This window comes from Chamaea fasciata, unplaced genomic scaffold (genome assembly GCF_029207755.1).
Source record: "Chamaea fasciata isolate MVZ Bird 193981 ecotype frontalis unplaced genomic scaffold, bChaFas1.0.hap1 SCAF_5, whole genome shotgun sequence".
NCBI lineage: Eukaryota > Metazoa > Chordata > Aves > Passeriformes > Sylviidae > Chamaea > Chamaea fasciata.
Window position 1 is genome coordinate 72,463,347 of NW_027094090.1, and position 22,650 is coordinate 72,485,996.

At 38.3% G+C, this 22,650-nt stretch overlaps 1 protein-coding gene across 1 annotated transcript in view; it reads right to left on the reverse strand.

The window, feature by feature from the left end:
* The window catches only part of PIK3C2G (phosphatidylinositol-4-phosphate 3-kinase catalytic subunit type 2 gamma), a 192,514-nt gene that overhangs the window by 108,582 nt on the left and 61,282 nt on the right, over window positions 1-22,650 (reverse strand). The window contains exons 14-16 of the mRNA XM_066184438.1: window positions 15,187-15,301; window positions 14,072-14,202; window positions 8,017-8,205 (exon numbers count right to left, since the gene is read on the reverse strand). Of these exons, the coding sequence (XP_066040535.1) occupies window positions 8,017-8,205; window positions 14,072-14,202; window positions 15,187-15,301 (435 nt within the window). The remainder of the gene's footprint in view (window positions 1-8,016; window positions 8,206-14,071; window positions 14,203-15,186; window positions 15,302-22,650) is intronic.

Below are 22,650 nucleotides of genomic sequence, written 5' to 3' on the forward strand. Positions count from 1 at the left end.
TCTAAGTTACCAGAATCTGTGCCAGGAGATGTGATTAGGGCAATGACAGGCACTGTGGTGAAATATCTGCAGGGTAGTTTGCTTCAGGAAACACGGCTCTTGTCATTCTTTTTGAATGAGATTTTGGTAATTTGCTGGTCTTGGTGACTAAACTGTTTCCTTCAGCTTGTAAATCTTGAGGTCAGCATGAGGCTCAGTGCAGTCTTTTGAACAGAATGGGCAATTAACATATTTTTTTAACTACCTGACAATTTGTTATTCCGTGGATGTAATAGCCATTGCTTTTTTTTTTTTTTTTTTGAATTTCAGTGTTGTTCAGGGCCACAGGTACAAGTACAATATTGAATTTGTATTTAAATATTGAACACAGGCAAAAAATTTATTTCTATTTGTTTTCCCCCTTATGTTCGTGTTTGAGCAAACATTTAACGTCCTCAGAAACACTGGAGTTACAGCAAACTCTTATGAGCTCCACTAGCATTACATGGTGCTTATGCTATTCACTCTTGCATACACCAGTTTATTTGCTAGAAGGCAATGAAAGAGTTTAGATTTAGAAGCAGATCTGAATAAAATATGCCTTCACATGCCTGGAAACTATGCCATCTTGTAGTCTGCTACTTAATTAGGGCTGGAAGGGTTTTTTTGTTTTTTTTTTCCAGTGAATAATCTTGCAAATGTTTGAGTTGCATCAAATCTGATTTTAGTAATCCATAAATTAGTCTTGATTAGAGGACAAAATTAATTGATTTTTTGACTCTAATTCAATGCAAGAGAAATCACTTCAGGCCTAAGAAAAAGAACTCTATAGTTTGGATATTAGAGGAGAGCTGATTTCCAGGGCTTGCTGCAATGAATATGCAATTATTTATTTACACATGCTGAAAACTCTGAAAGCGGAGAAGAAGCCAGACAACTCTTTCACAACAAATTCAATATTCCAGTCTTTAAGGGGACATTCCTCAGAAAGAGGAGCTCATCTGTAACACAGCCTGTCTTCACCAGATCAATTTTTGAAGGATTTGAACTGACAGAATTCCTGACATGTGGCCTCTGACTATGGCTTCAGAGAGGCAGGACCTTCAAGGACTCCTCTTCTTAGCGGCTTTATGGTTATCACCAAGACATCTGAGAATTTAGCTAAAAACTCCAGCTTAAAATGAAATCTTTTAACAATGCTGTAAGATTCTTTTATTGCATGGTTTCAAAATGGTGATTGTCATCCAGGTTTAGGTTTGTACTCACCTATAGTTGTTTTTTGGCTTGTTTTTTTCCCCCCTCAACAAAAGCCCTATTGGTCAATAAATACTTCATTGAATACAACCACTATGTTGTGGGGTTCTAGTCTCTGTGACTAGAACCCAATTGTTCCCCAATTTTTTTTGCCTGGCTGCACTGCAAAATCTTGCAGCTTTCTTATTTTGGCCAATTTACTTGTTCTCTCCTAAGGCAGTGAGTACTCCACAACAGAGATCACGGCTTCTTACATATTTGTTCCAGGTTTATACACATCAGAAACATCACAGGCTCTACCAAAATATAAACAATATGTAAACCATATAGTTGTTGGGTTTAGTCGTCTGTTACAGGTCACCCTATGGAGGACTCCAAATGTCCCCTTCACAGCTTGCCTCACAATTTGGATTCGCCATAAGTTATGAAATTGTTTTCCTCTCATTAAACTCTCACCTGTTTAAACTCAACACCCTTTTTGCAATTTTGTTCTTCCCTCTCTGCATGATGCCAGTGATTGACAGCCACCCACTTTTTAACTTCTAAGGAGATTATTAGATCTCCCTTGAGACTTTAAAGTGTTTTTGTAAAAGTTGAATTTTGAGCTGGATGAGCATGGATTTCAAACTGGTTTAGAAATAAGGACAACTTTCAGTCTTTGATTCTTTTCATACAGATAGCCAGTTGGGGGCTATTTGTCTAGCTGTACCTTTCAGCTAAATCAGATTCAAACAGAAAACTAAGCACTGCTGAGGTGTCCTGTGGATCTGTGAAATTCTCTTGAGATTTTAGCATCTGCCAGTGGTGAGCTGACTCTAAATGAGAAATAGATGTGCATTTCATTTTTAACAGTTTTATTATTCAAATTTTATTGTGCTGCCTCAAGTAGCCCTTTGCTGGAATAGTTTGGTCAGGTAAGTGAAACTGCTCAGTTCTATACATTTTCTGGCACGTGATGATCTCTGAGGAGAACAATGTAGCCTTTCACAGGCTTTCTTTTGAGGCAGAGGCTTATATCATGCCACTTATTTCTGCATTTCCCTTCATATTTTAAGTTCTGTTGCATTTTCAAATAAGAAAAACTTTAGTCCATGTTATGTGTGCTATAAGGTCTGGCAGAATCAAGGAAAGCTGAACTGTCAAACCCATTGGAATGAAGATAACGACTGTAAACAAAAAACCCTTTGAGTAGCAAAGGATATCATGTCATTGATGGATGCAATCGGGCCAGGAGAGAAAGTATGGAAGAAATGTTTAAAAGAATAGACAGGGAAGTTTTGTGAGGTTATTTAAGTATTTTAAAAACAATTAGACAGGAAGAGAGAAGAGCCTACTAGAAAAATGATTAAGGTGCATAGTTTTAGCTTACAGATAAGGTAAGCAGGACTTTCTGTCTGATTTTTTCATTCCTTTGAGGGCTTCTAGAGAAAACACCGTTTGAGTGTATGAAGGTTAGAAAATGGTAAGGACTAAAGGAACGTACAGAAAGAAAATAAATATCATCAGTAAAAAGGACACTGCATTTTTTTTTTATTTTTTTTTTTTTTTTAAGAGGAAATTCACTCTTCATTGTGAGAGGCCACATGAACCCTTCCCCACACCATGGTCATGGTCATATTCCCTGGATTTTGCTTTGGCTGATTGATTGGCAGATAGATCTGTTGAATTTAGTCACAGAAAATATACTTCCAGTGATGCTCACAGAGATTTTCTACAAGAAATTCTGACTGAAACAACTAAGAATAAGTTTAAGATGTCATGGAGACCATATGGTGAACCATATCCTAGGACAAGAGTGGGAAGAAATTACCAAAAAGAAGTTTCCATTTGAAACCTCTGTGATCTAGAAGGTTCTTCCCACCCCAGAGACAAACTTCTCTGTTACATTAAAACTGAAAGTTAAACCACGGAAAACATGATTATTTAGATTAAGCTTTCTGCCTAGAGTGCACATCCATGCACAGAAAACATGCAACATTCTACACAGTGGTCTATTTGTCCCACTACAGCATTCTGCTGTAGTACCTTCATATTTTTTGGCAAGAAAGCAAAAAAAAAAAAAAAAAAAAAAAAAAAGGTTAAATGCAGTTAAAAAAATAAAGGATTCACGACGTGCCACTGCTTAAAAGGTAGACTTGTCTGTCCCTTGCAATGCATACATCACCATCTAAGTTATCACTAAATTTCATGTATATTAAGCATAAGTAGTTTTAAAGCTTTATCAGGAACATGTTCTGTACATCAAAGTATCAAATTAATTGTAGAGTGTTGCTTTTTTCTTATCTTACTTCTTTGCCCCAGCCTGTGTTTGCTCTCCATATTGATGCATCACTACAGCCAAGTAACAAGATGCAAACAGGCAAGATATGCTCTACTTCTATCTGGTTTATAAATACTCTGCTGGGCTTTCCACTGTGAGCTCCAAGGGAACATTTTAAATTCTACTTTTATTGAAGCAATGACAATCTGATTCAACAATTCTAAATCTGTTTGGCTTTCAAAGGTATAAGAACAAAATCTGACTTCAAGGTATCACGTTTTATTGTAATTATTGTTTAGATATCTGAACCTCTGAAATGCAACAGCCACTCTGCTATATAAAGTGAGAATCAAGAATAATACTGTGACAGTCACAGGCTGAAGGATGCTAAAACTGTGTCTTACACCACTGATTTGGGCACATGGTTTTAAAGGAATGTCTTCCCCTGTGCAGATGCCCTGACAGAATTAGAATTCAGCAGGAAGTTTCTAGGAAAAATTTAAGCCTAACGGGGAGGTTGTATCTTCCCCTCCACAAGGTACTTCAAAACGTTCTTTCTTCAAAATGGTTGCAGACATGCACTATGCTGGAAAAATGGCATACCTTTCATGGCTGTTTCCTGATTCTAGCTCAATTTCCTCATTCCCACACATGACTGTTCACTAGGCTGTAAATGTACTCTAAATGGGCCAGAAGAAAAAACAAAACAACAAAACAAAACAAAACAAAAAACCCCCAAGAAGCTGAAGAAGATATTTGCTGGTTTGATTAACACATATTCTCGGACTTTCCTTTGCAATAGTTTGAATAGCAAGATAACCTTACTAAAAATTCCCGATTATGGTTGTTCAAAACATACAAAAAACGTTGGCCTGCTAGCAACACCTCATAAATGATGGCACTGCTAACCCTGCCTTTGTTTTCTTTTCTGTCATCAAGGACATTCTCTGAGGAAAGGAGTATACTGGTGTTATTTCCCTGGCTAGGGTGCCATGCAACGTGGATACAGCTAAAGAAAGCTCTAACTTACTAAAGTTTGGCTTTTTACCAAACTCAATAAGCAAAATCAATGGCAAAATGCACAGGGCACCAAGAAGGTGTTCTGAGTAGGAGAGACCATCTCTATAACTTCTGCCTTAGGGATAATTTTATATTTCAGGCAGCAGCTTATAACCATCCTTCCCTGAAATTAGAGGTAAGAGTGCAAAATCTTTTTCTGCACTTCCCCCTCCCATCGCATCTTTATTGATTAAAGAAACATTAACAGTTTTTTTAAATTCCTTTTTTAAAACATTGGCTTCTAGAGCTCTAAGAATCAATACACTTGCTCTGAGTACCGCATTCAAGGTTGCAACTGAATTTATCTGTGAAATGTTTTCCATTTATGAAAGTTCTTCCTTTCCAATGCATAAATGAGCATGTTAACATTTGCCTGCCTTGAGACTTGCCTGCAAACTGAAAAAGCATAAGCAAGAGAGAAGCACTCAAAGAAAAAGGGACATTTGTGAAAGGGTACATTTAACTGTGAGGTGAACAAAAGAACTTAGAAGTTTCAGGAAGTTGCAAAGAGCTCTCCAGTTCAGATTCCTGATCATGGGGCTTGATCTGATGGGCTGTGATACTTCTCCTTAAGCTCTGTGGTACTGCCTTCTAAGCCAGGCTGTGAGGAAGCATCTCCAATTTTTGTATTTCCCCATCCTCACCAATGCATGTTTGAGTTGAATCATCAGGAAAGATGCTGCTCTTTTTGCTCTGAGAAGAAGGATTATTTAGAGTTCCCAAGCCAAGGCTTGCAGAAGTGACTAGTGATTTTGAGAACCCTTTCTAAAGGGTGAGCACATGCCTGCAGCTCAGATTCAGGTTCTCCTAAAGACACTGCAAAATGAAGTTCCACCAAAGAAAGCATCCAGAATCTGGAGTGACTGGAAACTCTTGGTCTCTTTTATGGTATTGATAAATTGTGGTGCATAGAAATAATACAGCATAGAGCTAAGCTGCAGATCTTCTTTCTTTAGGATGTACTGTAAGCTGAATATTTATGCAATATCAATTTTAATTTGGAAAAAATCATAGAAGAAAAATGCCAGAGGGCTCTTGAAACAAACGAAAAATCTGTCTGAGGAAGCCTCTGAGCTGTGGATTACTGGAAGTTGGGAGAGCAGCAGTGTCACTATGTTTGTCCCATTTTCACGGTGCTCCCTGGGTAGCTGTTGTTGGTCACCACAGGAGACATGCACTAGGCTGACTTTTGGGCTGATTTAGTGCAGTTGTTCCTGTCAGAGATACTTGTAGACAAAAATCGGCTCTAACTCATTTTCCTTACCCATGGTTTGATAGTGATGGTAGCACAAGTCCTTAAAATAGAAATGAATATATGAAGAGCATTTATTTTATATTCTGCTCATGTTTTATATGAACTTGGATCTTTCAGCCGTGTCTTAGCAATCACAAGAAATCAGAGAACTGTTTCGTGGATGATAGAAGTGAGGAACTGAGTTGATGAGTTGTCAATGCCAAACATAAAACAGGATAGAGTTGAATGAATGTTCAAAACCAGCTCAGCTAAAGAAGCTGTGATCCAAAATCAAAGTCAGGGAAGGTAAGGGGGAAGTAAGGTTGAACCCTAGCCAGTGTTACTGTCCTTTTGTTAAAATGATAGAAAACTGAGAGAGAGAGAACTAAGAGAAGAAACCTCAGAAATCCATTTATATGGAAAATACTCCTCTCCTTTAACCCACTCCCTCAATTTGCATATATCATGTGTCTCAGCACCTAAATCAGCCACCCAGACATTTTTGAAGCTAGGTATCTTTAAGGAAATGTAATCTCTGTGTTTCTGAAGGTTAGCTTCCCAGTTGTTAACGCACCGACAAAATATTGTGGATATGAGGAGGACAGATTTTTTTTTTCTTAAGAGGATTTGTTCTGTGATCCAGAACTTCTTTCTGCAGCTTTACCATGAGGCAAAAAACCTGGATCGATATTATCTCCTGTGTGAAACTAAAATGACAAGCCATCTAAGATCCTGATCAGGAGAGAAGTACTTGTTCTTTGGCACAACTGCAGGTGCCAGCCACTCCCCAGGGTGGCATACGGGACAAAAAGTGATGACATTTTCCCCTCTCTTCCATGCCAGCAATCTTTGTGTAGCCAGAATGAGCAATCGGTACACTGCACACGAAGCACACTGAGAAGCTGGGGGACAGACTGAGTAATATTAAATACTCTCTGAAGCACTTGAAAGGACTGATATTCTGCGCCACACCCTCTTGCAGAGCTGCATCTTCAGAGAACAATCAAGCTCTTCACTTGCAGAAATGCCACCCAGACACAGAAACAAAATCAGGCAAAAGGTCTGATCTAACACCCTGGCATGCTCTGACAAACTATCAAATTCTCTTTCTACTCTGAAGTCTGGAAGACAACACATCGCCCATATACTACTTTCTACATGGATCTTTTATAAATTAGAATTGGAACCTAATAATTTAACAATTATAAATAACAATATTATCCTCCAGAATCTGACCTGTCAGGATCTTTGCTTGCAATATTCCCACTGCACATAAAAAGGACATGTATGCAAACATGTGAAACTGCTAATAGTTCAGATAGAAACCTGGGATTCAAGTATTCTCAGGAAATCGCATCCAGGGAAATAATCAGTTTCAGATTATTAAATATCTATTTTTAACAATATGGCAGTAAGTGTATCAAGTCACAGTATATTTCCCAAGTAAAACTTTAGAGGAGGCTTATTTTTCTTTAAAGGTACAGCCTGAAACTGAGATTGCAAAACTGGTGCAGCTTGTGCTTACCCAAGACAAGCAATGGCTTGATAAAACAAATTTGCTCAAGCATTTCATCTGCATGTGTAATGTTTTTTACAGGTCACTTAATGCAGAATACCTCCCAAGTTTTTGGAGGGAATATAACTGCTGACACAGATTCTGTCCCCTGACATCTCTGTTACGTCATGGGTGTAGGGCTATCTCCAGCATCAAGAAAGTGTCCTGACAAACAATCAGCTCCCAGTGCAAGAACTGGGGGTGGAACATAAGGCACCACCACAGAATTTATTCAACTGACTTCAAAGTTTCATCCAATCTACTTCAGAAAGATAGGTTACACGTGGGACTGTATGTATTTACATAGATTATTGTATAAACTAGAGACATATTGCAGTCCTCCTTATCTCCCACTATTCACCTCATGTCTGTTCAGTAGTTTGAGGTTATGGAGTGCTATTTAAGTGCTAAGTGGATCTGTTCTGGATCTGTTCTAGAGAATGAAATACTCTTCATTATTCTGAGAAACAGGAAACCTTCTCAGCCAAGAAGACATGGTGGCTGGCACACTCAAGGTCATCACAAGAGCTGCAACTCCATTTTCACTTTGACCCAGGGAGAAACAAAAGCACAGCCAGTGAGCCAAACCTGGAGAATGTGCTGGGCAAACTGAATTAACCAGCATGTGATCGTTCTGTTCATCCTTACTTTCCTACTTGGGTAATTTTCCCTTACCTGAAAGTCAGCAGCCCAAGTGCCTCTAGAGGGCTGGAAAATCTCCAGCTCCTCAGCAAGGCATACATTTCTGACAGAGTGGTTCTATCCCAGCTGGGTGCACTGCCCAGCACCAGAGGAAGGGAGCAGTTTTGGCTATTGCAGGAGTAGCGATAAAACCACAAGATTCTTCTCTGTTGCTCTGAGAGTCTGGAAAAGAAGATTAGAAATTCAGTTTGAAATTAAAACCACCTGAAGCTTTGTGTAGCAACAAACTTTATTGTGCAGAGGGGCCAAGTCACACAGTACACTGCTTTTCAGCTAAGTACATGTTTTCCTTGGGGTAGGATATCATTTTCTGCAGACCAGTTTTTATAAGAAAAGTGATACTTATATTCTGGATCTGTCAGCCTTGGGTCATATAAAAATGAAGTGTCAAAAGACACACACACACACATATATATATATATATATATATATATATATATATGATTATTTCACATTCCAAGCACTCTCAATTTTCTCCTTTACTGTCTCTATTGTTGGTGTTGTTATTTGTTTTTACTGGTTGGATTTTTTTGACAAAGAAGTACAGTTGTCATTGGGTAAATTATTGTTACACTTCTCTGCTACAAATCATCTCTAACTTTCCTAATTAGATACACAACACTGAAAGTTGTAGCTTTCATTCCTGCCCTTGCTTTGACTCTTTAATGCAGGTGTGTCTATTTTAACATATTTGCTTTTAAAATAATGTTTAGGCACATTTAAATATACACAATACACAAAAACATGAGCACAGGTACACACATGCAGAGTGATTACCCCTAGTGCTGATTTGAGTTTGGGAAAGGGAAGAAAGATCCCAAAAGCTTCTATATTTTGTTTGAAAAGTCTAGCTTGCCACGTTTTACTGTACTCAAAAAAAAAAAAAAAAAAAAAAGAAAAAAAAAAAAAGAAAAAAAAAAAGGATGCAATATACCAGACTCCTCACAGAGATGTTAGACATCTAAATGTCATATTGATAAAATGGTCAGTCATTACACCATATTTCACCACGGTGAGAAATGCCTCAGAATAATTTCTGCCTTATATCATCTGATTTGTCAACAATTCTGAAGTCTTTGCCTCATGCATATTAAATCTCAAGTTCTGACATATCAGAAAACAGGAAAATAAATTTCCCTGGAGAGACAAGCTCAGACAGTGGCCTTAATTTGACATCAGAGCCTTCAAAAGCAAACCCTGAAAGAGCTAACTGATCCCCAGTTCATACAAATAATTACTCAAATAAAGAACAACACTGGTTTTCTTGGTCCTGTTTGACCAGGTTGGTGATGCATCTAGTTAATAGCATAACACAATTGTGACTTTAAACAAAACTAAATATTTCAGAATGAGGTGTGAGGAATCTAATAGAAAGCAGTGAGTAAATAGTTTGTTTCCAGACAAGAATTTAATTATCCAGATGTGTAAACAGGGCTTGAAATCCAGGTGTTTACATTCTTTCCAAGGTTGTCTTCCTTCTATTTGCAAAGTTTTGGGACATTCTTAGCCAAAAAAAAAAAAATCTTAGCCTGCTCTAACTGTCAAGATTGTGTCATTCACTGCTCATAGAAATGAGTTCCTTTGGCTCTGTAGGCACTAGAAAACTTTTTTCCTTTGCAATTTTGAATTGCCAAGTGTTTAGGAACAGAGAGCAGCAGCACAAAGATGGGCATGTTTTTTTCCTGGGTGAATGTTAATTTCTTCCCTTTAGGAGAAGAAGCTCATAAATGTATGCAGAAGATGAACTTAACTGTGATACCAATCCTGACTTTCAGTAATCAGTTCAGAGAAAGTATCATTTTGGTAATGACTTCAAGAAACAGCTCCAGAATTCATAGCATGTCTCCTCTGACAATAGATAGATGCCTTTGTGATCACGTGAAAAAGTCACACACAGAAAAAGAGATAAAAGTAGGCCTAAAACTTCATTGTCTGTCTGGTTACCTTATGCATTTGGATGACATTCTGCAGGACAGTTCAGCTAAAGGACCTCTTTTAAATGATAACTTTGAGCAGAGATTTCAGCTTTCAAACAGCATCCTCTGAACTAGACAATCTGTTGTTCAGATTAAAGCAGCTAAAGCTTCTACTGAGCTTGCAAAGGGAGATAAGAAATCAATCCTTGTATCATGTTTTCTAAATAACAGATTTCTCCCTCTGACTTTACTCAGAGGCAATGCCATTTTCTCTTTCCATGCTGTGAACATCAGAGATGAAATGAAAGGGTGGGTGGGGTAGGAGTGTTTTAAGTTTTGATTTTAAGTATCTTAGTTGTAACAAAAGTTTATATAAACATGTAATAACACATTTAAGATGGTAAAAATATTTTGCATAGATATAGAGTCTGAAGATTGTTATGCAAATAAGGGCATTTCTTTGTCTCAATAGGGTTAAGATGTTATTTAAACCTTTTTTTTAATAAAAGTTAAATATATGGTTTTTTAGGTAGTGATGTTTCTAAATTTCCCTCCATATGAGATATATATTAAAATATATAGCCTTCTGCTTAACATGAATAAAACCAAAATATTTTATAACCTAAATAATTCAGTAGTTTTTGTTCAGGATTTGATTAATCCCTTTAGCTAAATGAAGATAACAGCCTCTCTGAAGGCTTTTTAACTGGTGTTGTTACTTTTTAGGTGGGAGGGGGAAACAGGAAAAAATGAGTTTAAGTGCTTCTGATCTGATTTTGTTGTTCACATTCAGTACTAAAGGAGAAAAAGACAAAAGGCAAAAAGAGGAGAGAGCAGAAAAGATAGAAAATGCAAATTTCTGTTCTCTAGCACAGATTTTCACTTTAAAGTTTCTCTTCCATGGACAGATTAGAAAAGACCTCTTCTACTGTTCACCCAACTGCAAGTAGATCTGATCACACCTCATTACAACAGGACTCTTGTGACCACTGGTAGGCAAACTAGGTCCTTCCCAGGTAAGTGGCAAAAAGGAAATAGGGAAGCTGGAAGAGAGGCAAAAGTAAAGTAGAAGGAAAATGGTGAATGGGTGAATGAATGAATGAATGAATGAATGAATGAATGAATGAATGAATGACCCCCCTTCTAAAGGGGGGAAATGATGCCTTAATTTTTAGCTTTCATGTTTTTCAGATTCTGTGATGCCTAGGGGTGCAGTTCTGAGCCTCATATTAAGTGTCAGTCAGCTCTCTTCACAGAGCAGGGAGACAAAACAAATCTTTTTCCTGCTGAAAACCAAGGACAGCTTGCAGGACCAAAAGCTTTCAGTGGGCTGAAGGGAGAAAGCAGAAGGATGGGACCTCACAACCTGAAGCTGTAATTGGACAATTAAACCCCAATATGCAAATGGAGCTAAACATATAAAAGCGTGAGACCTTGTGACCAGTCAGTCATTTTGTGACCATTTTTAGTCCACCTTGGGTGTAGCCCTGGTCAGGCCCTGTCCTGACCAAGGTGTATCCTGGAGGCCTTTCAATAAATATCTACTTTATTCTCTAGCTCCTGTCCAGTCTCGGTTTCAGGTCAGCCTTCCCAAGGCACCAAAGGAAATAAAAATGGCAGAAACTAGACTGTCATGATCCTGGCTTCAAATCTTTCTCCCATCCCTTCCCTGGGACATACTATAGAAGCAGGCCGCATCACGTTCAAAGAGCAGCCTTTATCTCAGATGCAGGGTTTTATGGGGCTTGTAATTCAAACACAGTAATCCTAAAAGGAATCAGAAGCTCGCATCTGAAATGTTTGCAGAGCTCAGCCAAAGCAGCTGGCAGTAACTAATGAGCTCCCCTCTTGGCTCTCTCCTGTCTGCCTTGGTTATGATGCCAAAGATCAGAGTGTAGGGCTGTGAGGAGCACAAGAGACATGTGGGTACATTCATTTCCTTCAGCCCCACTCAACATCATCTTCATTAATCAACATCCAGGAGACGTTGGCCACAGGGACCAGTGATCTGAGGCACCTACCAGCAAGACAAGAGTCTGAGCTGCTGTGCAGACCGTGCGTCTGGAGCAGATACACATCCACAAAACAGGAGGAGCCCCAAGCACCAGCAAACAACTCCGTGTAGTTTTGATCCTTGAGGGCTTTTATGTCTGGGTGTCAGCAGCTGGGGAGAGCAGGGAGATCTGGGTCCAGCTACTGGATGGAATAAGCACAGCTACTGAGGAAATCAATTTTTTGATACTATATAAAAAAAATGTTTACGTATGTGCATCTATTCCAGCAGCAGACTTGGATCCTGATCCTGTGGAGAGGAGGAACAGAATCAGGCTGTCTGTGCTGTCAGTTTTGTGGCAGTGTTGGAGTTATAACACTACTAGATTCAACAACCTGCAAGAAAAACAGTCATGCAGCTGTCTGGTTTTAACCACTGTTTCTTCCTTTTCTACCACTGGTTTAAGAATTTTCTGTCCATTCACATATTCCCTCTGCTTTCAGCAGGATGAACAGAAGGATCCTGACAGACTGAGAAAGGTTTCTTTTGTCTTCTGACCACAGACACACACTTATTTCAAAGTCTCATCTAGGGCTTGTAAGCCTGAAGCATCACCACAGAGTGATACTGCCACTAAAAAGGTGCCTAGATTGCTCTCTATTTCTTGACATGCAGAAAAAAAGAAAAGAAGAAATCTTCAGCTATCATGGAAATAATGTGTTGGGATACAAACATGCTACAATTTTTAATGAGAAAGTATCTCATGAATAAGAATGGTTAAAAGAATTCCTCTGATACAGATACAACAAAAATTTACAGATATTTACAGATACGATATTTGGTGCCCCTCTCTGCACACTTTCCTCAACTACTGTGTCCTTCCTGAGCCTTGAAGACAAGAACCAAGCAGCACTCTCAATAAAATGGACATCAAGGTTTTAAGACAGCATGCACTGTCTCCTTTGACAAATTACTTTGTACTTAGCTAATTTCCTAATGATCTTATTCCTTCTCCTTGAAGCCACTATTTTGCCATGGTAACAAAGGTCACAGGCATTGGGTTTGAAGTTCCCTAAATCATTCTGAGGCATATTTTGCAGGTGGAAATTTCACTGTCATTGTGGCTCTTCATAATAAAACACTGACATTCCATTCACATTTCAAAACAGAACAACACAACCTCAAATCACAGATCCTCTGGTTAATAAAAATAATTTTACATTTCATCTATCTTTGTAAAATTGAGCTAAATATAAAATATAGCAGAAAACTTGTCTCTCCCCTTTTTTAAAATAAATTAATTTAAAAAACAGGGTTTTTTTAAACCACCAACATAGAAATCAGCACAGAAAAATCTTCTTAACAGATACATCACATCGCACTGAGAGTGCTGAATTAAGTTATTTAGTTATTGCACATCTAATGCACCTTTTGACCTTTGGTGGAGGATTAATTCACACAATTAACTGCCATTAGTATAATGGCTCTCTGTAAGCACCTGTGTTCCAAATTCCACCCTGATTATACCCAAAATAATTTTACGCAGTACATAATCCTAATTGGTAGCACAACATACATCTAGTAGAGAATACTAATCTACCTCAGTTCAGGGTGTGTTTTGTTCCACTTTGCCTTTATCCACCTTCTGTGAAAGCTGAACTTTCCATACTTCTTTCCTTGCTTGTAACTTGAAACAGATTTTTCAAAAGCCGTTTCACAGCTCTATCTGAAGTCTGAGTGTTTAATAACTAAAGAAGGCTGATTTCCATAGAACCTAAAGGTGTTCTTGCTAATACTGATACAGATGTGCTGCATTACCTGAAAATCTTATGTTTTGAATGAAAAATTAGTTTCTTGCCTCAAAGACATGAAAAGATCTAGTGATAGAAAGGGAAAAACAATCCCTTTCTAAACTGGTAAAATACACTGCCACCTCCAGGGCCTTATTAGGCCTTGCTGTGATCTATTCTTTCATTTATAGGTGCTACTTCTTAAATCAGTCAAGCTAGGCTCCTTCAGAGGAAAATTTTGTTTTTAACAAATTGGATACATTTAATTGTGATCGATTGGGTAGGTACAGCACAGCAAGATCCAGCAGGGTTAGGTGGGGACAACTTACAGCAAGAAAGAATGTCTCTGTGAAAGTCTTGCAATGTGCTGCAGGCACTCTTGGGTTGGCTCTGCAAGATCACCTCTTCTTTCTTCAGGTTCAGGTTTACTGAACTCCAAATCAGTTTCTGGGAAGTTGATCTTCATTTAAAATGCAAGAAAAGAAAGAAAGAAAAAAAAAAAGACAGAAGAGTTTTAGCAAAGTATAATCCCTAATACAAGTGCAGTAAATGTTGGATTTCTACAGGGAGTATACAAAGTATGACAAAAAGGGAGGAGGGGATAATTATTTGAGGATGCTCACTGTAAGTAATATGTTGTTTATACATTTTGGTGATAAATTCCATACACAGAAATCAGTGGAACCTAACTTTCCTGGGAGAATTTCATCTACCACATTACAATTTTATTAGAACTGCATGAGTTCAAGGCTGAAGCAATTCCTTACTTTTTTCATCCTTTCTTTTCTTTTAATGAACAGTTCTCCAATGGAAAACTTTCATTAGAGTATATCTGTTTTGTTTTTTGAAAAGTAAGGCTACTTCTTATGTGTAGTTTGTTACTGTAAGAGATGGAAATCAGATTCCTGATTTCTCTTCTGGATGTTCAATTTACAGATATATTGTACAGCATCTACCAATTTTCCATTCTTACACATGCCTGTCAGAAATGTAGGATGATTTTTTTTTTTAAGATACAGAGAAAGTAAACATTCAACCTAAACTACAAAGCTTGAGGTACTTGATAATCTGAGTGGATTTATCTGAAAATTCAGATGGTACTAACCTAAAGTTCCAAGTTTTGTCTTTATACATCGTCTGTGAGAAAGAAAAGAAGCTTGTGAGGGAAGAGGAGTGTTTTGAAAATTTCATTTTGATTCTCATTTTCTTTTTTTTAGTGTGTGTTAATAAATCTATAAGTTTAAGCCTGCTTCGCTTTTCTTCTTGATTCTATTTCACAGCAGAAAAACTACTCAAACTACTACACAAATTAGTGTTCCACCCAAAAAACAAAATTAGCAAACGTAAAACCATTATGGATGGTCTCGATGAGCTGTGGGAACATCCCTTTTTCTTGCACTTTGTTAGAAAACAAGCCTTTGCTTTGCTTTTCTGGCTTTCTCACCTGCAGTGTGACTGAGGTTGGTGTCTCAGTGCTGCAGATGCCCGGGGTGATCACTGCTGTGGGGGGTGTGCTGTGCAGTGCCATGCGAAGCAGCACGGTTCCATGGATGAACCTCCTGAAAGAAACACAGGTGTTGGAACCCTGGGCACTGAGAATTTTAGACTTTCTGTGCTGACAGGCACTGACCCCCAAGAAAACACTGCATTTGACCTGAGGCCTTGGAGAAGGCTTCCAAAATGGAATGATAGAACTGGGATTATGGGTGTGTAGTTTGAATAGAAGTGTGTAATATCACAGGGTGGAAAAATTAGAGTTTAAGGTTTTAGAATATAGTAATATATAGAAAGCAAGATGGAGGTTTTAGGGTATAGGCTAAGTCCTTCTTTTTGACCTTCTTCTTCATGAATTTCAGTGGTGTTTTGTAATTGGATAGAAAAATCCACATTGCTGGCCACGGGTGGTTGGTTATTGGGTTAAAAGTAAAATAATTTAGGTGTCATCTCTTAATTGGACAGTTTATCCTTAAAAGGCCTTGTAGAGAAAGAGATACGAGCCATTTTCAGTTTGTTAGCTAGAAGTGACGTAACACTCATGGTTTGTGAGACTGTAATATAGATTAGAATTACTAAACATCTGAGTCCGAACACAAAATACTGTCTCGAGCATTTAATCTCAACTCTGGCAGAAAAGAAGATAAAAAGCAACATTTAATGGTTCCCTGTGTATGGATTCTGGGAGATTTAATGTTACAGTCTCCTCTCATGCAGGGAGAAACACTGCACTGCTAACAGGCTTCACTGAAATCCCATGAAAGGACATGGGACTGCAGACCTTAAAAGACAAGCAAAAGGAGAGCAAACCCTTTCTTTTTAAGTGGCTAGTACAAATCTGGCTTCAACCAGTAGAGGTTGTTGCATCCTGATGGCCTCACTGCCACAGCAGCATCTCTACATTTGCAGGGCTCCTGAAAAAAAAAATCACTCTGCCAAGATATTCTGAGTCTGCTCTGCACTTTACCACTGGCTTCTTGTGTGACACCTTTAAGCCAGGTGTAAAATAAGGATCATACAATATTTCTGTCTCAAGATTTAATTTTGAGGGCAAATAGGGTAGAGACTGTGAAGCGCTGATACACTGTAAAAGGTGGAGGGCAGCATATTTATTCCACAAAAGGAAGAAACTCACAGCTATCTACTGCATCCATAAGGGATCCTTGCTTATTTTATGTAGGTGGCAAGGAGGGGGAAGTATGATATGAAAATCTCCAAAGAGCTGAAAGAAGTTTGAGTAGGATAGTTTGTACCACATGTGCCACACAGAGTTTTTGGACAGATGAAAGGTTGTGGTCTGAGGTAGCAGTCTGAGCACTACACCTACAAGAAAATCTTATCATTAAAACAGGCATGCATGTGGCCAGCAGATAAGAAAACCAGCATGATTTGGCAGGTCAGCACAATTCAGTCTGGAGAACTTGAAAAAAGTCAGAAAGTTCGGGTGTAAATTCTAAGCATAACAAACCGACTCAAATTTAGATTGTAGTACCTGAATAAAGGAAGATATAGTACATGGGGCTTACCCCATAATTTGTCTAAACCTTAATGAGTAGTGAAGTTAGAAATTTGGTTATGTTCAGCACCTCTTCTTTCACTGAGAAATAATTTTCATTAGGATTTTTTAAATGCTGCTCAGTCAACACAGCTGAGGAATTGCTAGGTACAGTAGCAGAAAGAGCCAGCCAGGTAAATGAGAGGAAGATCTTAGTGGTATAAGAGATGCCAGATGGACTACTTGATCCCAGCATGAGTTTGCAACATTGCTATAAAGAAAGTATCTTTTGAATTGCAAATTGAAATAAATTGCTTAAAGTCACCTGAAGAAGATTTAAGAAACTCCCACAAAATGAGTGTTATAGTCAACCTAAATGAGTATAAACTTAATTCAGGACTAATTTTTCTTTTTCACTTCTCAAGCTGTTTGTGTTGTTAGCACATACATTTTATTATATTGTGAGAACAGAGCTCAGGAGGATTAAAGACAGTTATTTTCTGAAGTTTTTTTTGCAGCTGTAGATGCATTTGCAGGGGAATGGAGGCAGAAAAATAGCTGTGATATGGACAAGATAGCACTTGGAGGAAAGCAATTGTGTGATATGAAGTTCTATCTCATTTAGGTACTTGATGTGAATGAGGAAGTGATCAATGGTGATTCAAAGAGGGTTTCCTATGAGATGGACTCAGATGACCTTTATTAAATGAGTTGCATCTCTTCAACTAATCCTTTGTTGACAAAGATTTACATCATAATTTGAACTAATTGGCACTTTTGTTAGGAGGGAGAGGAGTAGTTGAGAATAAATGAACATGAAGGCTAAATTACCATTTTGAGCTCTCATTACTGCTAATCACTTTCATATTGTGCTCTAAAGCTATGGGGACCTTTAAAAAAGAATACATACAGTGGATTTTTTTCCTGGGAAACCTGTGTAGACAAATATAAGAAGTAGTATAGACCTCAGAGGTGCTGTAGGTGTGTTTGAGACCTTTCCTGAGCTCATTATTTCAACTCATTTACACTTAGAACAGCTGTGGCTAAAGACTGTCCAGGAAGACAAAGAAGAATCTTTGAAGGCTGATGAGTTTCTCAGAGATAAAGAAAATTTTATAGGAAAGCAAAAAACATGCAAAAAAATCAAAGCAAAACAAGGAATTAATTCACTTTTTCCCATGGGCAGGCAGGTGTTCAAACATATCTAGAAGAGCAGGGCTCCATCACAGGGAACAGTGACTTGGGAAGACAAACGGCACCAATCCAAATGTCTCCGCTCTTTCTCCTTTATCCCCCCAACTTTACACACTCAGAATGATGCCCCATGGTGTGGAATATCCCTCTGGACAGTTTGGGTCACCTGCCATGGCCGTATCCCCTGCCAGGTACTCCCAACTTCCTTGCCAGTGTGGCAACAGGAAAAGAAGAAAAGGCCTTGGCTCTGCGCAAGCCTTACTCTGCAGAAACAAAACCATCTCTATTGTATCAACCCTGTGTTCAGCATAAATCCAAAACACAGCTCCATACCAGCCACTGGGGAGAAAATTAATTCCATCCTAGCCCAAACCGGCCAACTCTGAGGCACTAGTAGCACAATCAATATTCCTCAGAATGGTTGGATTTTGGAGACAGAAATGGAACAATAAGAGAGGCCAAGGGGATAAATGAAACAGGGAAAAGATGCATCATTATTTGTAGAAAAAGAAGCAGGTGAGAGTGCAGGATCCATTCACAAAATGAAGGGATTAGCATCATGAGCATGATAACCATATCCTTTAGTGAACAGACAGATTCTTCTCTCTGCTACTTGGTTCTGCTGATGAACTCTGGAAGGTCACTCCCTGTTCCACCTACCATTCCAGTTTTTCCATCTGTGAGGTGAGGGTAATGACCTTTCAAATACCTGTATAATGATCACAGACACAGAAAATGGCTTTCATGTAACAACTTCACTGTCAAGCGGATCAGAAAGTGAATATTCTGCTCTGTGCCTACTGTAATTTATTTATTTTGGAATTGCACAGATCCTCTCCTCTCCTCTCCTCTCCTCTCCTCTCCTCTCCTCTCCTCTCCTCTCCTCTCCTCTCCTCTCCTCTCCTCTCCTCTCCTCTCCTCTCCTCTCCTCTCCTCTCCTCTCCTCTCCTCTCCTCTCCTCTCCTCTCCTCTCCTCTCCTCTCCTCTCCTCTCCTCTCCTCTCCTCTCCTCTCCTCTCCTCTCCTCTCCTCTCCTCTCCTCTCCTCTCCTCTCCTCTCCTCTCCTCTCCTCTCCTCTCCTCTCCTCTCCTCTCCTCTCCTCTCCTCTCCTCTCCTTCCCATCTTGCTACAGAAAACATTGCTATTTAAAGGCAGCTCAAGTTATCCTAATTTGATAAAGTCAACCTTATGCCCTGAAGTCCCACGGCAGACTTCCCTCATCATACTGGAAGAGGAAAGTTTTGCTGCTTGCTCTGTCTTATTTTAAAATAACAAAATAAATTGTGGTAGAATCAGTGAAGCCAGAGCAATGGGAACTGTGGGGGATATTGCAACTCCCCAGTTGCTCAAAAAGGATGGATTTCCAGTTTGTTAATCAGCTCTAAATCACTAAACTGTTCAGCCCAAGGGACAAACGCAGTTTCTGATGTGAAGGAATGGAAGGCTGGCACACATGCTTACACTTTTTGAACTGCCTCCAGCATCTAATGAGACTTCTTGATACAGATGCATTGTCAAAGGTTCTACTGGCACTGATTTAGGGCTGCTGTCTAAAGTCAACTACCTGACAAGGCTGAGAAAAGCAGATATGATGGCTCACCTACTGGGGAAGCAGGCAGCTACACTCATTATCACCGTGCCAATTCACAAATGTATAAAAGAGTGGAGAAGGATTACTGCTTGGGCTGAATAAACCAGGAAAATTAGGACAAAGTACTGTGTAAAAATAATGTAAGTGTCCCCAGACTTGACATTTTAACTCTCAGAAGTTCAGAGTTGAGATTAAATTTAAAGGAAATGCAAAGCTGTTAAAATATATTAAAAAAAAAAATCCCCATATCTTATGACCCAAGCAGTCTTAATTCTGCATTGGAATGATACTGAGAAATAACTCCTTTATTATAATTACAAGTACTACAGAGTTCTGAAGAATTCAAAACAGAGAAAATTTTGAACTGCATGCTAAATGTACTGCAGACATTTATCAGGACCACAACCTCCATCCCCACAGTTTCTAGTTTAAATACCTTCCCTAAATTTGTAGGATAAATTTGTAAGTGATAATTACATTGAGTACAAAATTAACCGATTATTCCAGGCTTTGCAAAAGGAATTTTGCATTTATGTTCCTGATTACTTAGTAATTTTCGTTCCAGAAATATAAAGTCACAAAATTAGTTTACAAGCAATGATTTTAGACTCAACAACTCCATTTAGGCAACCCTTGGAGAATGCTTTCAGGAAATCAGTTTGATAAGCAGGAATCCCAACACACGTTTGGCTAACACTACAGCGTATATCCAGCAGCTAATCATGTTATAAATCTGCACACTGCAAGAAAACTGTCAGAAGAGTGAAAGATAACACTAGAATTCAGGAAACAATGTAAATTAAACAAATTTTAAGTATACTAAACATCTGTTCACTGACAAGTCTTTAGCAACAACAACAACAACACTAAAGCTGGCCAAATTCTTGAGACATTTTTAGGTATTGTGTGGTTTCAAAATGGGCCAGTTATGAAGAAGAGACTGCAATTTAATAAGTAATATGCTTTAAATAAAGAGCCAGGTTTGTTTTTAAATAAATATATATATAACTACTTCTCATACAATCTGATTAATATTTTTTTAGAGGAGAATGGGAGTGGTAAACTCTCAGCAAATAACTCCAGGCCTTTGATCTGGCAAGAGACTTTAACATGGTCGTGTTGAAAAGCATGAGAAACTTCACACCTCTTGAAACAAATGAAAAGACTTTTCGTCTTTGTATTTGTATACATGTTAAAATAAGTTCATTTTTTAAAATCTTCATTTCAAATTAAATGTAAAGCATTATAATACAAAGAAGAGATGCAACCATACAACGGAAATAATTAATTGGGAAGAAAAATTAGATATAAAAGTTACAAAGAGGAGCAAATTCAGAGACTTGTAAATTAGTTTTCTTTTGCCCTAAGAGATCAAGATTCTAAGTAATACCTGGGAATAACACAAACCTAGTTTTTTTCCCCTTCTCTCTTTAACATAAGCCAAATAATTTTGAATAGAATTTCTGTGGTTTTAATCAGATGATGGTATAACAGGACAGAAATAAGGAACAGTATGAAAAAAAAATAAAGTTTGACATTTATTTTCTTTTTCCAATGTTTAAAAAAACAATCTTTTTTTTTTTTTTTCTTTTTATCAAGCATCTTCATAGGAAAAGAGGAGCCACACTCTGTCCTTATCTTCCCTGACCCTAAGAAAAGTCCAACTGGGACAAGAATTTGAACCAGGATGTTTGATGACCCAGGCAAATACCTCAGGGCAGCTGGCTTCTACAAAGAGCTTATTTCTGTCCTTTCCCCAGTAAATTAAATTCTAGACTTAAGAATGTTAAGACTTTTTTAGAACTCAAACTCACCTCTGAGGAAAGTTTTGTTTTGAGAAAGTGTTATTTTCCAAGCTAGAAATGTTTTGTCAAAGATTTTCTGGTCAGATTTCTTTAATCTCTTTATACACATTTACAGGGTTTGTTATTTAAAAACCCTAATACCATAATCTTTGCAGTAATACAAGGTGCTCTTGACATATTAGCATAACACTGGAGGTACAAATCTTTTCTTGGTACGTACTTCCAAGTTCAGAAGTACTCCATTGACATAAATCTGGAAGTTTAGTCGCATTCCTGCAGCAAGGGAAGTTTCAGGGCAATTCTTATTTTCAAACCAGTCTGTCTATCAATTGAAATCACAGGGAATGAATAATCCTATGGAGCTGTGGTCAACCAAAGGAGAAAAAGCCATTTAGGCTTCTTTGTGGTAGTAATTACTGTAATTGTAAATGACACAGCTATCAGATTAGGGGGTGTTGAACATGCTATTCTGAAATCATTCCTGTGACAACTCAGCCTTGATTTCTGCTTTGAAGGGTCATTTCAGCAGTGATCTCTATAATTACATAGCAAATGCAAGGAAAGTAGTCCTCTCTCCCCTTTCACTCTCCTGATTGTGTGTTCCAAGAGAGAACAGTGCCATTTTTCAGTCAAATTTTTGAAACTGTCAGGGTGGCGTGGGGATCTGCCTCGTGGAAAACCAGTGTGCTTGCTCTGATGGCATACATGAAAAAATATGCCTCACAGGGAGCTGAGGACTTTCAGGCCTCCCCAAAGCCATTCCTTTTCAACTTGAATGCTGGAAAATATGAAAACCTCCAGAACAACACAGGTTCTGAAGACCAGGATTCTCATATAGGCACCTTTGGAGGTAAATAGCATAAGTGTTCCCTCATTAAGTTATCATGCCTCAAACACATTTCATGCATTCTTTAAAAATACTGACACAACAGAAGAGTGAAGTGCCCTTAAGACTAACAATGAAAGAAAAGTCATTGAATAAATTGCCCCAGCAATCCTTGCAGCACAGATGCTTTTTTGCTTTCTTCAAGCTAAATGCTCTCAACACTAAGTCACAAAAGAGCAGAGTAACCTTGAGTTTTCTCTGAAAAAAATGGAAAAAGCATCTAGCCCAGTCCAAATTATTTCCTACATCTCTCAAGTTAAAAGTTCAAGGAAAGACAAGGTCTTTCAAACACAGCAAATTAATACACGCAATCAGATTATTTGATTTATTTGGTTTTAAATAGCAATTACCACTTAATAGCGAAGTAGATCAAAGATGTTTCAAGATAAGGAAAGAGCTACAGCTTAAGGGTGGATGCTAACGCAGAAACTTGGGGGTCTTGAA